A 22,671-nucleotide genomic window follows, 5' to 3' on the forward strand; every position below is an offset into this window, starting at 1 on the left:
ATTCATTCTAGGTTGTGGCCCCATCCTCCTCCCTGCTGAGGTCTCCAAGGGCAACACTGAGTCTGAGGAGGAGGAAGGAGACAGGCAATGCCACCACCTGGAGTAGCTGTAAATAAGATGGTGGACAGGTGGGGGCAGGTTGAGGGCAGGCTGAGGTTCATTTGCCCTAGAGAACCAGTGTCCGCTGGCCTGCTCTTGCACCCAGGCCCTACTTTTGGACTTCCCACAGGCATCTGGTTGGCCACTGTGAGAACAGGATACTGGACTAGGTGGGCCATCAGCCTCACCCAGCAGGCTCTTCTTATGTTCTTATGTTTATAGTATGGCTTTCGACTGTAACAGCTCCCAAGGCGGTTTACAATGAACAACAATTGGAGCAATATACAGTTGGGAAAATTAAAATGATATAAATCAGCTGCAGCAGCAGAAAGAAGCAAGGCGTGTGTGTATGCGATGATGCATCCTTTCCCCATTTCATCAGCCCTATAGATGTTCTGGCTTCTGCTGTATCCCCTTTGCACACCCTTAATGCAGCACTTAAGGCAAGCACACACAAAGAGCACATCACAGGCGCCACCTCCGGTTGCCAGACAGTCCTTTTCGTATGCTGCTGCCACCAGCCAAACAGAAAATGGAAATAGCAGCAGTGGAGTCTGCAGTTGCCACTGCCTAAACCAGGAACAGGGAACCATTTTCTGTCCGAGGGCCATATTCCCATGCATCTTTCTGAGGGCCACATACTGGTGGTGGGCGGAACAAGAGGCAAAAGGGTGCAGAGCAACAAGCATAATTTTTACCTTTTGACAGCAGGCTAATTTCCACACACATTCACACGCTCCTCTCTATCCTCCACCAGGGGTATTTTCAGAGTACTTTCAGATACATTCCAGCCATGCAAAAATTCTCGGAGTATGTGATGGGTGTGGTCTGAGGACACTTCTGAGGGCCAAATAGAGAGGCCTGGAGGGCCTCATTCAGTCCCTGGACCTCCAGTTCCCCATCTCTGATCTATACTTTACGAATGCTGGGGTGGGGAACCTTTTTCAGGGCCTCATTCTCTCATAGGGGACTTTCCGGAAGGGGTGCATGGCAATGGTGTACCAGGTGAGAGACAGAAAGTGGGTGAGGTCAGAGGCAAAAGAGGGAGGAGCAACAGAGGTGGCTTTGTACAGAGGGTGCATTCCAGCCACACAAGAGTCAGAAGTATCTGCACATGCAGAGACAGACACATGCACTCACTCCCACACACTCCCACATGTCTCCGTCCTCCATCCAGGCAAGCAAGAGGCATTAGCACAATTGAATTACACCTTCTAGTCTGGCAAAAGCACTCGAGGAGAGTGCAAAGCAGGGCTGGGGAGGGGGCATGACCTGAGAAAGTCCTGAGGGCAGGAAAGAAAGGGCCAGAGGGCTTTATTCAGCCTCCAGGCCTGAGGTTCTCCATCGCTAGTCTAGAACACCCTCCTCCCACCGACAATGTTATTGCCAATGGGGATTAGCAGCAGAGCAGGTCAGCAGGGAACTTGCAGCAGGTGAAGGCAACGTGAGCAAGCTCCTCCTCTTGCTGCTGCTGGCTTCCACTTTTGGCAGGTATACTCAGGGCCCCATAGTTCCTGCCCCTTCAGGCCCTTCCATTCTTGTGCCCAAGTAACCCAGATTCCAGATCAAGAAAAGGAGAATCCTGTCACTGCTGGTTGCATGCATTGTGAAATGCTGCATATTATATTTCATTTTGCATAACTAATTCTGCCCTCTGTGCTAATTTTGCATGGTTTTGATTTTGTTTATCATGGAAAGGGGCTAGATGCACCATCCTCAGTCATTAAAAATAATCCATCTCTGGCTTCTGAGAGTAACAGGCATCGCCCTTGCATGTTCTAAGCATATCTTGATATCCATAAGGGTTAGGAACTTGCTTTAAAAAAATACAAAGGAAGCAGGAATTAACAGGAAGTCGGTGTTTGCACGCAATACCTGTGGGTTCCTATCTGAAGGAAGGGCAGGATTATTATTATTATTATTAATAATAATAATAATAATAAATCCATTCTGTATTTTTTCTGCATTCTCACAAAATGACATGATGCACATTGCCCTACTTATATTTGAAAAAGAGTATGTGGTGGTACCCTAGGCCACCACGGGCTCCTTTTGGAAGGAAGGGAAGGATATACATTTAGTAATAAAAATAATCATAATAATGGAATAGCCACCTTAGGCTGTTGTAGCGAAAGTTAACAAAGACTCTTTTGGTACCTTTTAAGACTAACAGACTTATTGTGGCATGAGGTTTTTGTTGTTTTAAGGGAGGTGCTGGAACATTTGCCTGTGAAAAAGGCTAGTTATAAAGTTGTTTTTAATGCATGCTGTACTTGATAATATTTTGATACAGTTGCACTTATTTGTATTTGTTTTCCCACACTCACACCCAGTGTGTACAAAAGGTCAAGTGGTCACTGGACAGTACCGCATGCTCGCCAAGCATGGTGGATATGTGTGGCTGGAAACCCAAGGAACAGTAATCTACAATACACGCAACCTGCAGCCTCAGTGCATCATCTGTGTCAACAATGTCCTGAGGTAAGTCAACTGAAATTGTAAAGCAGGGATGGGAAGCCTCTTACCCTTTAGATGTCATTGGACTGCAACTCTGATATTCCTGGTCATTGATCATGCTACTTGGAGCTGATGGGAGTTGGAATCCAGCAACATCTGGAAGGCCATAGATTCCCCATCCTTGCTCTAAGAGTAACACAGGTCAAACCCAACACAGAATGTATAGCTGCTAGTTCCTCAGCTCAGACCAAATCTGTTTGCCAAAGTAAAGGAGGACCCTGTCAACCCACCATTTCTGTTAAGGTCCTGTTGGTACCATCGCTGTGGAAGTCCAGTCTTTACAAAGGAGATGGTTCCTTTGACCCCTAAAATCCATGTGTATAGGGATGCCTTGTGCAGCTGCGCAACAGCTCTTGGTGGCAGGGGGCCCCTGGGGCCCCTCGCCCACTCCTGCAAGACGCCACAGGAAGACTGTGGGGTCTCTCATGGGAGCTTTCAGAGCCTGGGGCAGCAGCTTACATAAACTGTCAGTGGCTCTAGATAGGCAAGTACACAGTCATCTTCATGCATTCAAGATCCACAAGTGTACACAACATGTGGACTCAAATTAAATTGGGAATGCTCAGAAAGGAATTGAGGTCTTAATAATAATAATAATAATAATAATATTTTATTTATTGGTCGCCTATCTGTCCAGGTTAGTGGACACTCTAGGCGACTTACAATAACAAAAAGCTATACATAATATACATATACAAAAACAAACCACAGTCCTAAACAATTTAAAACCAATTTCCAATTAAAACATCATAAAATTAATCCTCCTTAATCCCACAAAAAAAAAAAAAAGCAGCACACAAAAAACAAACAAACACCCAGGCCACCCCAGCCAGCCGACTTATGTATCCCTCCAAAGAGGGACAGGTGGTAGCAATCAGTCCCAGCTGGCTGGGTACCTGGGGCCTGGTCCTGCAGGATGCAGGTCTGCCAGGCAGAAGTCCCACAGGGAAGGGTGGTGGAGGTGGTGATCCCACAGCAGCAGCAGCAGCAGACTCTCCTTCCCTGGGCGGCGATGTTCTCTTCCTGCAGGCCCTGGGTCTCCCAGGTCTTCCCTAATTAGGTCTTCCCTAATTACTGTTTATGCTTCACCTCACACTTGGAAAAACAGATGCCTACAGTGAATAGTGGGAAGAAGGAAGGATAGAATGAACTTTCCTGTCTGGGAGGAGGTGAATGTAAATGCAAATTAGTTTAGATCCCACTTTTACACTGGTGACTTAGAGCAGCTTACATGGGGCTTCCCCAGAAAATCCCATCCAAGCACTGATCAGTTCTGAACTGTAAGAATGAACCACCCACTCCCTGCACCGTTGCGTAGTAAGACCTGCTGGTCAAGCCCTGTCCTGGTGGCACCATCCATTATGGAATGGGGAAGGACCGTAGCTCAATCATAGAACATCTGCTTTGCATGCAGTAGGGTCCATGCTCAATCTCTGGCATCTCCAGTTAGATGAGGAGGTGAACACACAAACTTTTTTCACTGGACCCATCCACAATTAGACTAAGTAAGTTATTTTTTCAATTGTTTTGTTTATTCTGACATTCTGTTTCTTATTGTCCTGCTGTTTTTGCTATTTGGTTCAACTTTTTGTCTGTTCATTTCTTGATTTAGTATTATGCTTGAATTGTTTTAATTGTGAATTGTTCTCTCCTATTGTGAGCTCTAAGGCTGAAAAGCATAAATGAAATACCAGCATCAAATGCCCTTGAACTACTCTCCAGAGCTCCTAGAGTGACAAAATAATGGATGCAATGGTGAACCCCCTGTCCCCCAAGAAATTATAACATTTCCTGAAAATTATGAAGAGATTGCAAACATGCAAGTGCAGAGGGAGTTTGGAAAATCATCCATCTCTAACTAAATCTAATAGTTGACATGTAGAGATTTGTCAAAGGTTGTCCCCAACTGCCCCCACAGGACAGGAAAGTCTCCTGCTCTACCTTGAAGTCCATGTGGCTGTTCAGTACCTAGTAAAACATTACAGTGAAAATAGAGAAAACTGACTGTAGTCACAGTTGATGAGCCCATAAGTTGTGGGTGATTCTTTTATTATGGTTTTACGATTTCATTGTCTTAATGATCCAGCAGAGAAACCAGCTAGAAATTAATTAGATACAGCACAATGGTTGTCTATTCCAAGGGAAGTTGCCATGTTCATGAAGATAAACATCCAAAATCAGGTGCCAGTGTGGTACAACTGAATTTTCCTTTAACTAATTGTTTATGGACATTCTTCTGAATACAAGCTATCTAAACCACCTAATTTGTTCTTGTTAGTGAAATTGAGAACAATGATATTGTGTTCTCCATGGATCAGACAGAGTCGCTCTTTAAGCCTCACATGATGGCAATGAATCCTATGTTTGATAACGGAGTCCCCGTGACGGATAAGAGTGATTTCTTGTTCACCAAGCTGAAAGAAGAACCTGAAGAACTTGCCCAGTTGGCACCGACACCAGGCGATTCTATTATTTCTCTTGACTTCGGTTAGTAATGTTTGGGGTTGGGGGGAGGCGAACCCTGTTTTCACAATAGTTAACCAGTAGGGTGTTGGTAGATAGAGGTATCTCCCATAAATTATTGTAATAAAGAAACATTTTATTTATTTATTTATTATGTTTTTATCCCACCTTTCCTTCAAGGAGCTCAAGGTGGTGTGTTTGGTTCTCCTCGCTCTCAATTTTATCTTAACAATAATCTGTGAGGTAGGTTAGGCTGAGAGATTGTGACTGGCCCAAGGTCACCTCCAGTGAATTTCATGGCTGCGTGGGGATTTGAACCCTGGTCCCCCAGGTCATAGTCCAGCACTCTAACCACTACACCACTTCTTGTAGATGTTCAGCTTAATCTCTGTCTAGTAACAACAGACACCAAGTACTTCTTGTTTAGCTAATACAGAGAAGCACACTTTATGTAGTTTTATGGTCAAAGAAGATCACAAGATCATTACTACTAGCTTTCCCCAGTACTAACATTCCCCAACCTGGTGCCCTGCAGATGTTGTTTAGAGGGCACTGGGGTGGGGTAAGCCTGATCTAAGTGATGATTTAGATCTGGGTGGGGAATTTTTTCCAGCTGGCAGGCCAGATCCTGAACTCCCCTATCTCCCCTATTTCCCAGCTGTCAGCTAATTGGTGCTCACAGTGAGCCCTGATTTGTGCTTTTGTGGGCACCGTTTGGATTAAAGCCGTGCCTGCATATGGACATGGCCAATCTGCAGAATGAAAATGTCCACATGAAGGTGTGGTTTGAATCCAATTTCAAAGGGGCTCGTTGTCAGCTGATTGCTGCTTTCAGCAAGCTCAGTTTGCCAATCAGGAACTCACTTTAGCCTCCCAATTCTTCCTTTGCAGCCACGTCTTTACCTGCTCCACACCTGACATTACATATGATGTCAGGTGTAAGATGGTGTGGGGAAAATAGCTTTGCAGACCAAATTAGGACCTGCCAGCCCTAATTTGGCCCATGGGCCAGAGGTTTCCCATGCCTGGTTTACATGATTGGAAACAAGCTGTGGGGAGCTTTGGGCTTGTGTGCTCCCCCTTTTCTCTTCTCCTTCTTCTGCTTTCACTTTATAACTAGTCTGCATCTGTGTTGGAATTTTAATATGCCCTTAAACTTGCTTTTTAAAAATGTTTTTAATCTTAGAAGATGTTTTGATAGCGTTTTTAAGTAACGTTTTGGAAGGTGGTTTGTTTTAATGTGTTTTAAAGTTTGTTTTTATGATGTTTTAATGTTTGTAGTGCTTTTGTTTGCCGCCCTGGGCTCCTGCTGGGAGGAAGGATGGGATATAAATCTAATAATAATAATTATAATAATAACTTAAGTTCCACACTACACATGAATTTGAGGAACTGTGGTTTGTTCTAACTAAAGTGTATTAAAATAAACCAGAATCAAACCATGGTGAACTAGGTCTCAGTGCCACTTGTTATTTTTGCCATTTGGTTTCTTCAAAGACAAATCTACAAACAACAAAGCAGACTCCCAGATAGACAGCCATGTTATGAGTCAGTGTAATTTGTGGATATGGCTGCATGAACATGCAATTGAGTGTACACATATGCTCATAGTTAACCACATGTTGTGATCTTCCAAATCCAATGTCTTTAGCACCCATTTCATTTTCCACCACGCACAAGTGTATTGTCTGAATCACTTTTGCATCAGACAGCCCCTTGAATTTATGAAGGTTGAAATTCACAGATCTGTCATGGAGCCAGTCATGCGCATAATTCATTTAGATAAGACACCATGTGGAGATCAGGCATAGGAAATGTCACACATCGGGGGGGGGAAGTAGCATGAGTAGTACCTCAATGAAGAATTATAGACACAAGTATGAGAAAGTCCTTTGTTTGCATGGTGGTGACCTCAGAGTTTCATAGGAAGCCTGAATGACAGTTGGATCAGGCGTAACACCTATTTATACTAAACCAAGACTTAACTGTGCCATCATACATCACGCATACGCATACACATATACACACTTTTCTTTCTCTGAAATTATGTCTTGCAAGCTCCAAGGATGAGTTGACCTTGCCTCCTTCAATTTCAGGAACACAAACATTTGAGGAAATCTCCACTTACAACAAAGCTGTGATGGCCCCAAACAAGCAGTGGCCTCCGGAAGTGAAGACCCAGGCTCCCCAGACGGAAAAGCTGAGTGTGCCATCGTTTACATTGCCCCAGGTTGCACCTGGCAGCAGCACCCCCAGCGCAAGCAGCAACAGCAGCTGTTCCACTGTAAGAAAGGCCTTTGTTGTTCCCATGCACAGGGCTGCAATGAAAATGCATGCTGTCCATCAAGGCGTGTATGATTCTTTCATGAGCACAGGGGCTACAATACAAGTTGTTTTTAGGAGAGATTAATTCCAGAAGAGTAGCTGCATTAGTCTCTTGCAGCCAAAAGCAACAACAAATGATGTTGGCAATTGAGATTTACTTGGCAAGATGCTGTTTCATGAAGTGGACAGTTATGGTGTTAGGCAGGGACAGCCATGGTCTTGTTTCATGGAGACCTTGGTCTGATTTCATGGAAGAGGCAAGATGGGGAAAACCGAGGGGGGAGAAAGAGAGCAAAAAAAGATGTAGCAGAAAACGAGAGAGAGCGAAAGGGGCAGCTCCATCCAGCTTTGGCTCTGACCTAGGGATGGGGAAGAAGCTTGATTCATTTAAAGGCAGATCTACAAATTCACACTTTCTGAAAGAATACATGAACCAAAACGCAGGCATCCTTTGAAATTCGCACTTCTCCGAATTTTTTAATGCAGTTCTGCAGCCTAGTAACATGTACCAAAAGGCGTATACTAGGGTTAGGTGTGCATAAACATGTTTAAGTTTAGAGAAAATTGGTTTGCAACATTTAAAAAAGTGACTATGAAGCAAAATTGGCTTGCAAAAATGTGTATGCTAGGAGAAATTTGCACTAAAACGCTGATGAGTTTCTGTGAGGACTTCGTTTGTTTTAAAAAAATTATGAACGTATGTGGAAATGTGGAGAACTGAACTCAGTGAGAAAGTGTGCGAAACCAAAATTGAGGGGTTTGTCCATCCCAATGTGTCTGGCTCCATCCACATTTGGCTCCAGCCCTGCACTCTTCTGACTCTAGCATTTTTATATATATTTATTTCTGCAAACTGGGGTGGGGTGGGGTGGTCCTCTGAACATGCGGTTATCTCCCTCTTGTTTTTCATTGCCTCCATTACAACTACTATCCTATGTGCGCTCAGGATTCACCTGTGTTCCCCATTAGAAGGAATGATGAGTCCAGCATGTAGGAAGGGAACAGAAGGGAATCCAACTTACAATATGAGATTATAAAATAAAAGAACACATCTTGGAAGCACATGTAGCATACATGAATCAATCATTGCTTGACCACTGGTAGCTATATTTTATTAACCTCAATTAAGTGATTCGTGTATGCTATCTCTGCTTTCAGGATGTGCCCCTTAATTTTCCATCTCATCTTGTAAAACAAATTTCATAATCCCCTGTGTGTGTGTGTGTGTGTGTGTGTGTGTGTAATACTCCACACCTGATCTGCGTTGTTTAATGTTTTAATTTGTAGTTTTAAGCATTGTTGTTGTTATGTGCCTTCAAGTCGATCACGACTTATGGTGACCCTATGAATCAGCAACCTGCAATACCTTTGTATGCCACGTTTGAGCATATGGCTAAGCAGCCGATAAGTGTTTACAAAAACAACTTTTCACTATCCAGTTATTGCATCTGCAGTAGGTTCCAATCTATGAAAGATGGTCCTACTGTTTTAGAGCAAAACTAAATTATACGTTAAGGCTGGAGTCCTAGAAGCAGGAAGCAGGGCTGGTTCTAAAGGGTGGTCAGGTGGGGCACTGGCCCGAGGGCCCCTGGAGCTACAGAGGCCCCTGAGGGGCCCCTCCGCTCCCCTTCTGTGATCTGTGGCAGGAGCCACGGATCACAGGACAGGAGGAGCTTCCGAGCTGCCCGCCATCCCCCCGCTTCGCCTACCTTTCTCTCTGCTGTTTTTTGCAGTGTGCGCAGGGTTGCCATCAATCAAGATGGCGGCCGAGGTTTCCGTAAGGGGCTGAAGCCTCTGACGCCATCTTGGTTGATGGCAGCAATACGTGTGCGTGTGTGCCATCAACCAAGATGGCGGCAGAGGCTTCAGCCCCTTATGGAAACCTCTGCTGCCATCTGGACTGATGGCAACGTTGTGCATGCAGTGTGCAGAGCCACAAAAAACAACAGAGAAAGGTAGGTGAAGCGGGGGGATAGAGGGGGAATGGCAGGCGGCTCGGAAGCTCCTGTCCTGCGATCCATGCTCCTGCCGCGGATCATGGAAGGGGAGCAGAAGGCCCAGGGCAAGCTGGTGCCCAAGGGCCCTGTCATGCCTGGAGCTGGCCCTGGCAGGAAGGGAGAATAAACTGAAGGCAGCTGAACCCCCACTTCCAGTGCCTTCTTCGGCTCGCACCAGCAGGGTGAAAGTAAGAGCAGAGCAACACTCTTGCACCTTCCGTATTTTTCTGTGTTCTCCCCTCTCCCACTGTTAACAATTTCCCTTCCCTTGGGAATATTGGGAACGAAATTCACTCTGGGGCTGGCAGAGTTTCCTCTCTGGTCTGGGGAACTGCAAAAGCTACAGATCCTTCAGATCCATGGGTTGTGTCCAGTTCTAGGCCTACTCAGAAACAACCCATGGAAATTAATGAACATGACTAACTTAGTTCCATTAATTTCAGTGGGTCTACTCTGACTGAAACTTGTCCCAGTCACCCAGTACAGCTTGGCATGCTCCCTTTTTTGGCCCTATCAAAGTCAGAACTCCAACATCACTAGGCAAGGGCTATGGAGGTTTCCATGGCAATGGGGAGGAGCCATTCAGTCAGATTTCACTGTCTGTGGTCAGATCTCTCTCTCTCTGTCCTCGGAGACTGATGGTTCCAATGGCCCCAGTTCATCTTCTCAGGAGACCATAGAACTGTGCTTTAATCATCTTGCTAATTTAATCATGTATAAATGCATCTGTAAAAGCAAAGCGCTTCAACAACATCAGAGGATGAAGAAATAACTGTGGCTATACAGCACAGTCTGCTTAAAAAAACAAAACAAATGTATCCACTTTTTCCACCATGGGCATGTTCTTACATTGGCGTGCTGTCAGCTCCCAGTTTAAAGCATCATTTCCTTGATGTTAAATGGTCACTGGTGTCTCAGTGTACCAGAGACAGCAAACCTCCTGTTCACATGACCACCCATTCTGGGATGTAAGGAGGCAGGTCAAGAAGTGGATCAGGCCAGTGACCCATCTAGTCTAGCATCCTGTTCTCACAGTGGCCAGCTAGATGCCTATGGGAAGCCACAAGCAAGACCGCGGTGCAAGAGCACTTTCCCTTCCTGCAGTTTCCAGCAACTGGTATTCAGAAGCATACTGCATCTGACCATGAGAAGGAAAGCATAGCCATCATGGCTAGTAGCCATTGATAGCCTTATCCTCCATGAATTTGTCTAATCCTCTTTTAAATCCATCCAAGTTGGTTGCCTTCACTGCCTTTTGTGGGAGCGAATTCCATAGTTTAACTATGCACTGTGTAAAGGAGTACTTCCTTTTGTCTGTCCTGAATCTTCCAACATTCAGCTTTGTTGTAGGCCCACGCGTTCCAGCGTCATGAGAGAGTGGAAGAAAACTTTTCTCTATCCACTTTCTCTATGCCATGCATAATTTTATACACTTCTACCATGTCACCTCTTGCTTGCCTTTTCTCTAAACTAAAAAGCCCCAAATGCTGCAGCCTTTCCTCATAGGGGAGTTGCTCCATCCCCTTGAGCCTCTGATCATGCCACTGGAAGCTAGTAGCTGTCAGTGGGGAGGGGCATCATTGCTTATCTGACCTCTTGTTACCGTCATCGCTGCAGCCTACCAGGAGATGTGAGGCAGTAAGGTGCAGTGATGCCAGTGACAAGAGGTCAGGTAAGGGCCTGCCCTGATCACTACTCCTGCTTTAACCTGGAGAAAGTTTTTTTTAAAAGAGAGAGCGAGCGAGCTGAAAGTGGTTTAGAAGTGAGACTGCTACTCATGGTTTGTAGATTCCATTTCACTTCTGGCTTAGTAACCACATTTTTGAAGGTTTCCAAAACCTGCAAAGCCAGTTTAAGGTTAAGTGACAGAGACAAAATAAATATGTGTATGCATACCATGGGAACTGAAGCTTCTTTCAGCTTTATTAGAAACATATTGTGTATCCCTCCTGCTGGGAGGAAGGGTGGGATATATATCAAATAATAAATAAATAAAAATGATATCTATAAAAAAATCAGGGGTTCAAATAACTAAAAGATTGATATCCAAGAACAGCTGACCGTGTGAACCAGTCCACATTAATTTAAATATGAATTCACCATAAATGCCTTCAGTGGTTTCCAAAGTGGTAACATTATACCCTATCATTAAGGCAATGTCCACAATTAATAATCAAAAGACAGGCAACCACAATCACTTTTTAGGATTAGACAGATTAATTTTTGTCTGGAGAGAGATCTGCAGTTACATTCTGAATTAAACAAGGCAAACCAAGGGATGCCTCACATGTTCTTTCAAGGGCACTCTGTGAGCACATCTGACCAAATGCTTGAAAGAAGGATTGTGTTTGTCCCAGTCCAGCAAACCTCATCCTTTTCCTCCTGCCCAAAGGCAAAGAGACTCCCCTTTGGTCAGGTGAAGGGAAAGGCAGAGGCAAGTGCTACCTTGCTGAGAACTGGGTTTTGGACTTCAAGACTCAACATCCCCAGCACACCAATGAGAAGGCCCTAGGGAAGAGGGAGGTGGAGATAGCTGTAAACTCTTCTCAAGTGCCCTGGAGCAGAAGACTTTTGTGTGTTCACAAAGAGCATGCACAAAGCCCTCAAGGTTTTGTACATGTTTGCATGAAACACACTGAAATCCTCAATTCTCTTTCAAGGCAAACACAAGGAAACTCCTGCTTCCCTAGTGCAAACATGCAGTTGCTCCTCTTTGATAGGCGAGCCTTACAAATACCCCTACAAAAGTGACTAGTTCACTTACTTACATATATCTATGGCTGTCATTTGTGGCCAAAGAGAAAAAGAAGAATTATTTTAGGTAAAGCTGCTAATTACCTGGATGAAATTTTTACTCAGCATAGGTGACTAGGGGAGTGGCTAGTCTGTGATAGTCTGTTTTGTCTTTTTTGTTCTGCAGCCCAGCAGCCCTGGGGACTATTACACTTCCTTAGATGAAGACCTAAAGATTGAGATGATTGAGAAACTTTTTGCCATGGACACAGATACCAAGAATCAGTGCAACTCACAGGTAAGTGAAGCCAGGGAGCCAATTTAACATCATCGTTGTCGGTTTGTAGCCCAGAAAAACACACACATCACATTTAGAGCTTAAGCTTACTCCTCTTAGCCCCCATGACTGAGACAGAACAGAGTGCAGGAGCTATGTATCATCATCAATATATGACAATATGTAATGGAAAACCTAGAGACTTTGGGCTTTTTTCATTTTTAAAAAAATATATATATTACATTTGGGGAAGGGCTGTAGCTCAGTGGTAGAGCACCTGTTTTGCATTCAGAAGATCCTGGGTTCGATCCCCAGCATCATATGTTATGTCTGAGAGAGACCCCTGTCTGAAATCCTGGAGGGTCACTGCCCATCAATGTAGTAGCTAGATGGACCAATAGTCTGACTCAGTATGTTCCTGTGTTCCTATTCATTTGTTGTTGTTGTTATATGCCTTCAAGTCGATTATGACTCATGGCGACCCTATAAATATTTTTTTGAATATATTCATAGGGTTTCATGGTAAGAGGTATTTAGAGGTGGTTTACCATTGCCTTCCTCTAAGCCTACGGCACCTGGTATTCCCAGGCGGTCTCCCATCCAAGTACTAGCCAGACCTGACCCTGCTTAACTTCTGAGATCAGACTAGATCGGGTGTGTTTAGGGTAGTATGGCCATAGGCTCCTATTCATTAGGAAGATAGAAAGCTGTGATATACCAGGTGAAAGCATTGGAGCATCTATCTCAATATTGTTACTCTGATAGGCAATGGCTTTCCAGGGTCTCAGGTAGAGGCCTTTCCCATGGCCTTCTACCAGATCCTTTTTCCTAGACTCGCCAGGGACTGAACCTGAGATCTTCTGCATGCAAAGCAAGTGTTGTGCCATTGAGATACAGTCCCATCTGTCACTTATGAAGCTGCCTTATATCAGGTCAGACCATTTGTCCATTCACCCTGGTATTATCTGCTCTGCCAGGCAGTGGCTTTCCAGCGTCTCACAAACAGCCCTTCCTTTGTTTTCTCAATGTCAAGTAGCATACCTTTTTCAATAAAGGGGTCCCCACCTATGCAGTCAGTTCTCCCACCTCAGCATCCTGCTACCTCATTCCCATTTCATTTTGTTGCATATGTGGACCAAAGATGAACAGAAGATAACTGAGGTCATTGCTCAGCAACAACCATACGCTAACTTCTGCTGCTCCCAAGTAGACCAAAAGCAGTAAGGTAGCATTTTAAGGCTGTTATCTAGTTATGAGTCTGCCTGATTGTACTTCCTCCCCTCCATCTAAAAAACCTGGGAGTTCTGCCAGCTGTAATCAAGAGTTCAAAACTGCATCACAGCTTCTAAACATTTAGGAAACCCTGTCTTCAGCTGCAGTCCTAGGGGAAGAGCTGTAGGCCCATGGTAGAGCATCTGCTTGGCATGTAGAAGGTCCCAGGTTCAATCCCCAGCATCTTCAGGTAAGGCTGGGAGAGATCCCTGTCTGAAATCCTGGACAGCTGCTGCCAGTCAGTATTGACAATACTGAGCTAGATGGACCAGTGATCTGACTTGGTTTATTGCAGTTTACTGTGTTCCTACCTGAGAGGTATCCATTGTGGTGCCCTCTAAATGTTAGACTGCAACTCCAATTAGCCCCAGCTGGCATGGTCAATGGTGCCTGGGATGGTAGGAGTTGTAATCTGACAACATCTGGAGGGCAACCATTGGTTTATCCTGCTATAACCACTTACTTGGGAGTAAGGCCCATTGAATTCAGTAGGACTTGCTTCTAAGTATTGGCTTACACCAGCCTTCCCCAGCCTGTTTTCCTTCAGATGTTTTGGACTCAATTCCCAACATCCCTGACTGTTAGCTATGCTGGCTGTGGCTGAAAAGAGTTGAGGTCCACCAACATCTGGAGGATACCAGCTTAAGGATGGTTGTTTTACACTTTTAGATGTTGTGCTGGAAAATGGGAGGAGAAGTAGTTCTCTCGTTTCAGGAGAATTTATCCTTCATGGTTTTATGTATTTATTTTATTTATTATTTGATTTATATCCCACTCTTCCTCCCAGCAGGAGCCCAGGGCAGCAAACAAAAGCACTAAAAACTTTAAAACATCATAAAAACAAACTTTAAAACACATTAAAACAAAACATCTTTAAAAACACTTCTTTTTAAAAAAGCTTTCAAAACATCTTCTAAGATTAAAAACATTTTTAAAAAGAAGGTTTAAGTACATATTAAAAAGCAATTCCAACACAGACGCAGACTGGGATAGGTCTCAACTTAAAAGGCGTGTTGAAAGAGGAAGGTCTTCAACAGGCGCCCAAAAGATAACAGAGATGGTGCCTGTCAAGTATTTAAGGGTAGGGAATTCCACAGGGTAGGTGCCGCCACAATAAAGGTCCATTTCCTATGTTGTGCAGAACAGACCTCCTGATAAGATGGTATCTGCAGGAGGCCCTCACCTGCAGAGCGCAGTGATCGACTGGCTATATAAGGGATAATCATGTAATCGTTGTAATCATTGTGCCTTCCCTGCTCTCCCCCTGCTCCCACTTTTCTTTATATAGACTGATTTCAACGAGCTGGACCTTGAAACCTTGGCTCCTTACATTCCGATGGATGGAGAAGATTTCCAGCTCAGTCCTATCTGTCAAGAGGAGCGCCCCCTCTCTGAAAGCGCCCAACTCACCCAACAGAGCTTAAGTAATATGAGCAACCTCTTCCAGCCCCTTGCTCCTTCCTTGCAGAACCAGCTCCTCCCAGAGAAATATTGCCAACCAATGTCTAACAAAGACATGAACACAGGCCAGGGGACTCTGCCACCAGCATTCTTAAACAATGGAAGCCAGTCGTCATCCTTGCTGCCCTACTATGCCCAAGCCAGCACTCCACTATCTTCAATGGGTGGAAGACCAAACACACAGTGGCCACCTGATCCACCATTACAATACGTTCCCACGAAATGGAGAGGAATGGGCAATAAGTGTCCGGGATCGTTAGGTAGCTCTCCATCAGGGCCACCACTGCATTTGCGTAACGTGAACTTACATAAGAAAAGGTAACTCAAAGCAAAGAAAGTGTGAATGTTTGTAGCTGCTTTGGACTGATTCAGACATTATGTTGAAAGGGCAGTAGAGGTGGGGTTTTTTTTTTCAGTTATAGGAGTCTCCTACATATGTAACATGAGAGCCAGTGACTCACAGATCACAGCCATAGCAAGTCCCATGATCTGCAAGCTTCAAGAAGGTACCTTGGAGATCACATTTGTTTCTTGTCTGAGGTCCATGTTGTGTCAGAGACAGGGATGGGGGATCAATTCAAATCATTTCACATTTAAAGGCAAACTGACCTAATTTGCTCTTTCTGAAACAGTGCATGAACCAAACCACACCATCCTTCAGAATTTGCTCTTTCCTGAATTTTGCAGTGCAGTTCTCCAGCAAAGTAAAATGCATATACTAAGAGAAAGTGAGCTTCAAAATGCATATATTCGTGAAAATAACATTTAAAAATGCATTATACAAGGGAAAATTGGTTTGCAAATTGTGTATATTAGGCAAAATTACCTAGAAAAATGTGAAGGTTAGGAGAAATCTGTACTAAATTTCTTTTAAAAAATCTCAAACTGATATGGAAATATGGAGAACTGAACTTAAGACTGCAAATATGAGAAACTGAGAAAAACTAAAACTGACAGATCTGTCCATCCCTAGTCTTAGGTGAATGGACAACTATCAGATTTGGTAAGAAACAGCCCAAGATAGTGTGTGAATTGGTTCAGAGCCTCAAAACTTGAAAAACAGTATTTTCTTTTTTTTTGAGGGGGCAGGAATTATAGTTTCCCACTTAGCCAAAAAGTAGCTGTGGGGTCAGCTATTCAGTCTTTTCTGAAAGCACTGGTGAACCTTCCCCTGATTCCAGTTGGACTTCAACAGTGGTTTTGAAAGTGTATTATAAGTGGCCTCTCTAAACGGAGCACAAATCAGTAATAACTGTTAAAGATAATACATGAACATGTTCAGATAAGGCAAACCAGTGGCTAAGCTTTTCATTCTCAGCCCAGAGACAAGCGGTTGAAACAGAAACAGTGACCACAATAAGGCCACAGAATTAGAAACCTCACCGGGAACTTTATTGTCCCAGAAAAAAATGAAAAGTTGCCAGCAGACCTGCTTTTCAAAATGTCAGGGAGAGGTCAGCGTTGTATTTATGACTTCTTAGAGAGGTTCTCATAATTAAAAAACATGAAACTATAGTATGACTGGGTTTTTTTAAAAAAAAATGTAGGCATAATCTAAAACAGGAGTGAGGAACCTGTGGTCCTTCAGATGTTATTTATTTATTTTATTTATTTATTATTTTATTTATATCTCGCCCTTCCAGCAGGAGCCCAGGGCGGCTGTTATTGACTGCAACTCCCATCAAGCTCAGCCAACATGTCCAATGGCTGAGTATTCACAGAATCATAGAATCATGGAGTTAGAAGGGGCCTATAAGGCTATCAAGTCCAACTCCCTGCTCAATGTAGGAATCCAAATTAAAGCATACCCAACAGGTGGCTGTCCAGCTTCCTCTTGAACGCCTCCAGTGTTGGAGAGCCCACCACCTCCCTAAGTAATTGATTCCATTGTCATACCGCTCTAATAGTTAGGAAGTTTTACCTGATGTTCAGTTGAAATCTAGCTTCCTCTAACTTGAGCCCATTATTGTGTGTCCTGCACTGTGGGATGATCAAGAAGAGATCCTGGCCCTCCTCTGTATGACAACCTTTCAAGTACTTGAACAGTGCTATTGCATCTCTCCTCAGTCTTCTCTTCTCCAGGCTAAACATGCCCAGTTCTTTCAGTCTCTCCTCATAGGGCTTTCTTTCCAGTCCCCACATCATCCTCGTTGCCCTCCTCTGAACCCATTCCAATTTGTCTGCATCCTTCTTAAAGTGTGGTGTCCGGAACTGGATGCAGTACTCAAGATGAGGCCTAACCAGTGCCAAACAAAGGGGAACCAATAATTCACGCGATTTGGAAACTATACTTCTGTTAATGCAGCCTAAAATAGCATTTGCCTTTTTTGCAGACACATCCTACTCTTTGCTCATATTCAGCTTGTGATCAACAACGATCCCAAGATCCTTCTCGTATGTAGTGTTGCTGAGCCAAGTATCCTCCATTTTATAGCTGTGCATTTAGTTTCTTTTTCCTAGGTGTAGAACTTTGCACTTATCCTTGTTAGATTTCATTCTGTTGTTTTCATGCTTCAGCCTATCAAGATCCCTTTGAATGTTGTTTCTGCCTTCCACGGTATTAGCTGTCTCTCCCAATTTTGTATCATCTGCAATTTTGATAAGTGTTCCCTGCACCTCCTCATCCAAATCATTAATAAAAATGTTGAAGAGCACTGGGCCCAGGACAGAGCCCTGTGGTACCCCACTGTTACCTTCCCCCAGTTTGAGAAAGAACCATTGATAAGTACTCTTTAAGTACGATTCTGTAGCCATCTGTGGATCCACCTGATAGTTCCATCCAGCCCACATTCAGCTAGCTTGCTAATCAGAATATCATGGAGCACTTTGTCAAAAGCTTTGCTGAAGTCGAGATATATTATGTCCACAGCACTCCCACAGTCTACCAGGGAGGTTACCCAGTCAAAAATTAAATTAGTCTGACAGGATTTGTTCTTGATAAATCCATGTTGGCGTCTAGTAATCACTGCATTGTTTTCAAGGTGCTTACAGATTTACCGCTTTATAATCTGCTCCAGAATTTTTCCAGGGATCGATGTCAGGCTGACTGGCTTGTAGTTCCCAGGTTCCTCCTTGTTGCCTTTTTGAAGATGACAGCATTAGCCCTCCTCCAGTCATCCAGCACTTCACCCATCCTCTACAATTTCGCAAAGATAATAGACAGTGCTTCTGAGAGTTTTTCAGCCAGTTCTTTCAATACTCTGTTATAGGAGTTTCAGTCCAGCCACCAGCCTGAAGGGCCACAGGTTTCACACCCTTGGCCCCTATGTTTTTGTGTGCATGTGCCTGCTTGTACCATCTACTTTCTAATAACTATACTCAACTGGGGATCCTTCACATGATGCTGCAGCAATTTAGCTGCTGACTTAATCCATTGCTGCCACTGTTAATATTTGATAGGGCAGAATCATATGGGTGGGGGCAATCATCACATGGATCTTTCCCACCCAATAGCTGTCTGCCCAGAAAGGGAAAGAGACGGTAATGCAGAGAAAATCCACACAACTGATTGATTGTATTACATGTATATCCCTCCTTTCTTCCATCATAGATCTGTTTAGCTTCAGCAAAGTGGTGGCCCCTTGTCCCTTCAGATCATACGCAGACCAGTGGCCTCATCTATAGAGTTCCAACCTTTCATATGTTGTTACAGTGATATTGGATGATGCCACTGAAAATGCAGCTCGCACACTGCCACCTTGATCTGATGTGACCAAGGGTGTAGTTGTCCAGGGTCTCGGAGGGGTCTTAGACCCCTTACCTTTTGGGGAGCAGGATCCCAGTAGGGTCCCTATGTCTCCAGCATCCTACAAGCCAATCAGCATGAAAGGGGAGTGTGTTAGCCACTGAGAAGAATCTTCTAACATGCTTCCTTGCCTTTTCCTGCTGATTGGAGCCTATCAGAGTGAAAGGAGATGAATCAGCCACTGGGAAGTCTCTTTTCAGTAGCTAAGGCTCCTCCCTTTTGTGCTTATTGGCTCCTAGGGACATCTGTTGTTGTGGGAGAAGGCATTAACAAGGATCTTATTCTCAACCCAACAGCAATAAAAAGGGGAGAGGGAGGGGATGTGGCTGTGACTATCATGAAGGGACCCTGCACTTCTGAATTTACTACAACACTACTGGATGTGACAAATTAACCACAAGTAAAAACAGACTGTTAATTTGATGCTTCTGATATCAATGGGCCAGGGCCAGTGGTGTAAGCCAGTGAATTGTCTACAGCACAAAGGGTTAACAGTGCTGTGGCAACAGATACTGTCTGCAGAAAACAGTTGTGATGCACAAACATGATGAAATAAATCTCAGTGATTAATCCCCAGCCTTCACTCCCTACTAAAGTATATATTTTTTGTTTTCTGCTAGCAGATTTTATAGAAGCAGAAATAATATGTCAGCTTGAATCAACAATGTGGATTGTTCATATAAAGACTTCATATTTCATCAGTTGTGCATCCTACAACTGTTCTCTACCATCACTGAGTTGTCTCCCAAGGACAGGCGTGGAGAATTTGTGGCCTTCCAGATGTAGTTGGACGACTGCAGCCCCCATCAGCCCCTATCAGCATGGGATGATGGGAGTCCAGTAACATCTGGAAGGCCGCAGTTCCCTGTGCCTGCTCAAGAAGGACATTCCAGGTCTTTTGGCCAATGAAAGAACAGCACCACTTATTAAGAAGAAGAACAGGTCTCTGTGGGTTAGCAAGTCTTATTCCTCTGATTTGAAACTTATCTTGGCCTGATGAAATGTCCTCCTCAAACAATTTTTTAAAAAATTGCTTAATTAAAAAGAAATATTTTTGTCTTAATAGGTCACTGGAGAGTTTTGGACAGCGGGGCATAGATATAAACCCTGCACGGATTGCCCTTGCCAACAGTTTGAAGCTGAAGCGGCAGCTAGACTACGAAGAGCAAGCATTTCAACACCTGAGTGGGGTAACCTGTCCTTCGCAATTACTGCCTTTTTGTTTAAGGGTGGGGGACCTCCAGCCCACAGGCCAAATGTGGCCCACCAGGCCTCCCCATTTGGCCCACCTGGCCATTTTGAGAAGACATGCCCACCCACCCTACACATGACATCATACATCAGGTGTGGGGGCAGGACAGGGCAAGGCTTCAAAGGAACAATTGGGAGCACTGCTTTTTGAAGCCGTCCCATGCTTGTTCTTTGCGCCTCCAACATCGGGGCTGGAAAGGAAAAGTGCAGGGAGGATCGCAGAGCATAGGTCTGTCAATGGCCCTTGCACTGTGGTTCCCAAGCTTGGGCACCCTGTGCAAGGATTTTTGACAGGTAGGTGAGACAATGCACTTGTCAGTCATGTGACATCATAATGACACCATGTGATTGACGGGTGGATTGCCATGCCCATCTGTCCAAGTTGGCCCAGGGAGTGGGGCCATATAAAGATCTGGACCTCAGAGTCAAAAAAGGTTCCCCAACCCTGTTTTGGGAAAAAAGACTCTAATTCAGTGGTAGAGGATCTGCTTCACATGTAGAAAGTCCCAGGTTCAATCCCCATTATCTCCAGGTAGGGCTAGGAGATATTCGTGCCTGAAACTGTAGAGAGCCACTGCTAGTCACCAGTAATGAGGCAGATGGTCCAATGGTCTGACTTGGTACAAGACAGCTTCCTAAGTTTTCTTCTATGATTTCAATAGCATGTGTTTTAACTTGCCTATTGGTTTTTATGGGTTTTAATTTGGTATGGTTTAAATTTGTATACTTGTTTTAATGTTTGTTGTAAACCGCCCAGAGAGCTTTGGCTATGAGGCGGTATATAAATGCAATAAATAAATAAAATTAAAAAAAAAAGATTAAAAAAAAAAGTTTCTTCTTGACTAGCTTATGCCTTCCCTTTTTTCCTTACTTTATAGACACGAGGAGATGTGTCTGGCATTAACCCAACACATTTAATGTGGAAAAGGATGAAAATTCTCAGGAGTGAAAATTGTGCGTTGCTTACAGAAAAAAAATCACTCAGCACAAGTGTCCTTAATGGTAAGACCCTTTTTTAATGATAAATAAATGTGGCCAAACAGGGACAGGGTCTGGTATGCCACTACTGGGCAGCTGGAGAGAGACATGCAAAACATATTCAAGAGACACATTCTCTGCTTTTACATTTCATTTTTGCCACATGGCATTCTCACTGTCCATGTTCTGCACCAAACTCAGACTTGTTAAGAAGAGCCCTGCTGGATCAGACAGACCAATGGCCCATCTTATTCAGTGTTCTGCTCTCCCACAGTGTCCAGACAGTTGCTTCTGGGAAGCTCACAAGAAAGGCACGACTTATAGCATCATGTGGTGACTTATATGAGTGTATGTGACCAATCATCACTAAGCCATGGATAGAACTTCCTAAGATTATATCACAGTTATTTGGGAAAGGCCTGTAGCTCAGTTGTAAATACCTGCTTTGCATGCAGAAGATCCCACGTTCAATCCCCGGCATCTCCAGGATGGGCTGGGAATGTCCTCTGCCTGAAACCCTGGAGAGTTGCTGTAAGCCAGTGTAGACAATATTGAGCTAGGTGAACCAGTGGTCTGACAGTACAAGGCAGCTTCCTGTGTCCCTAGAAGGCTGGATTGTGTCATAACGTAGTGGCAGGGCAAATGCTTTGTATGTGGAAAGTTCCAGGTTCAACCCCCGGTAGGGCTAGGAATGTCCCCTGCCCTGAAACCCTGGAGAGCCACTGCCAATCAGAGTAGATAATACTGACCTAGATGGACCAGTGGTAGGATTCAGTATAAGGCAGCTTCCTGTGTTCTGTACATGGATCTGTGATGATGGCTCATTCAGATGCAACACTCCAGATGCACTGTCACAAGTTCAGATCTTCAGCCTACAGTCATCAAGGGTGCAGTAACCAAGTGTGAATGTTCATGCATGCTCTTGGCCAAATGTGTGAAAAGTATTGTATTTGAATTGGAGTCTGGCGTAGAAAAATTATCTCTGTAGTGTTTGATATCTGACCCATTCATATGTCCATCTTTCTTAAGGCTGCAGCCTTAGAAGATAATGCAAAAAAGCTCCCCGCCAACCCCAACCCCATTACGTTTTCAGGCAAAATGGGTGTCACAGTAATGAGGAAAGAAGAGCTCTGCTGGACTGACTAAAGGCCACCTAGCAGGTCCAGCACTGTGTTTCTGACAGTGGGCATCCAGCTGTTCCTTTTTAAAGTGTTTTTTTTCTTTTGAATTGCAGACGAGTTTCTTTGTAAGCCACAAAGAGGGTCAGGCCAACCGCCCATGAATGTGGTGCAGCAGCAGCAGCAACTGCAGGGACGGCATCCGCCACCCTGTTTAGGAAACTCTGCCGATATGTCAAAAGCTGCCTTCCCCCCACACTTTTACCGTCCTCCTTACCAGAACTTCAGTGTGCCACAAGCTCATAGGATGTCAGGTAAGTGTCATCTCAAACTATACCATGGGAAGACTAATTTCCAACAAAGAGTGGGAAAAGAGACTGGTGGTTGTGGACAAGACTTTGGCCACGTCACTTGCAAAGTTCTTTTTTTTTTTTT

The 22,671-nt window shown here is 44.2% G+C and overlaps 1 protein-coding gene and 1 non-coding gene across 3 annotated transcripts in view; one reads left to right on the forward strand and one right to left on the reverse strand.

Annotated features, from left to right (window-relative positions):
• Nucleotides 1-22,671, forward strand: part of EPAS1 (endothelial PAS domain protein 1) — a 191,575-nt gene that overhangs the window by 160,863 nt on the left and 8,041 nt on the right. For both annotated transcript variants that reach the window (XM_061625432.1, XM_061625431.1), the window contains exons 8-15: nt 2,433-2,580; nt 4,895-5,103; nt 7,176-7,363; nt 12,322-12,432; nt 14,972-15,462; nt 19,956-20,079; nt 21,019-21,142; nt 22,353-22,550. In XM_061625432.1, the coding sequence (XP_061481416.1) occupies nt 2,433-2,580; nt 4,895-5,103; nt 7,176-7,363; nt 12,322-12,432; nt 14,972-15,462; nt 19,956-20,079; nt 21,019-21,142; nt 22,353-22,550 (1,593 nt within the window). The remainder of the gene's footprint in view (nt 1-2,432; nt 2,581-4,894; nt 5,104-7,175; nt 7,364-12,321; nt 12,433-14,971; nt 15,463-19,955; nt 20,080-21,018; nt 21,143-22,352; nt 22,551-22,671) is intronic.
• On the reverse strand, nt 12,975-13,093 carry LOC133384711 (5S ribosomal RNA). The gene has a single exon (XR_009762651.1). It is a non-coding gene; the product is annotated as a 5S ribosomal RNA (ribosomal RNA).

This window comes from Rhineura floridana, chromosome 4 (assembly GCF_030035675.1).
Source record: "Rhineura floridana isolate rRhiFlo1 chromosome 4, rRhiFlo1.hap2, whole genome shotgun sequence".
Classification (NCBI taxonomy): Eukaryota; Metazoa; Chordata; class Lepidosauria; order Squamata; family Rhineuridae; genus Rhineura; species Rhineura floridana.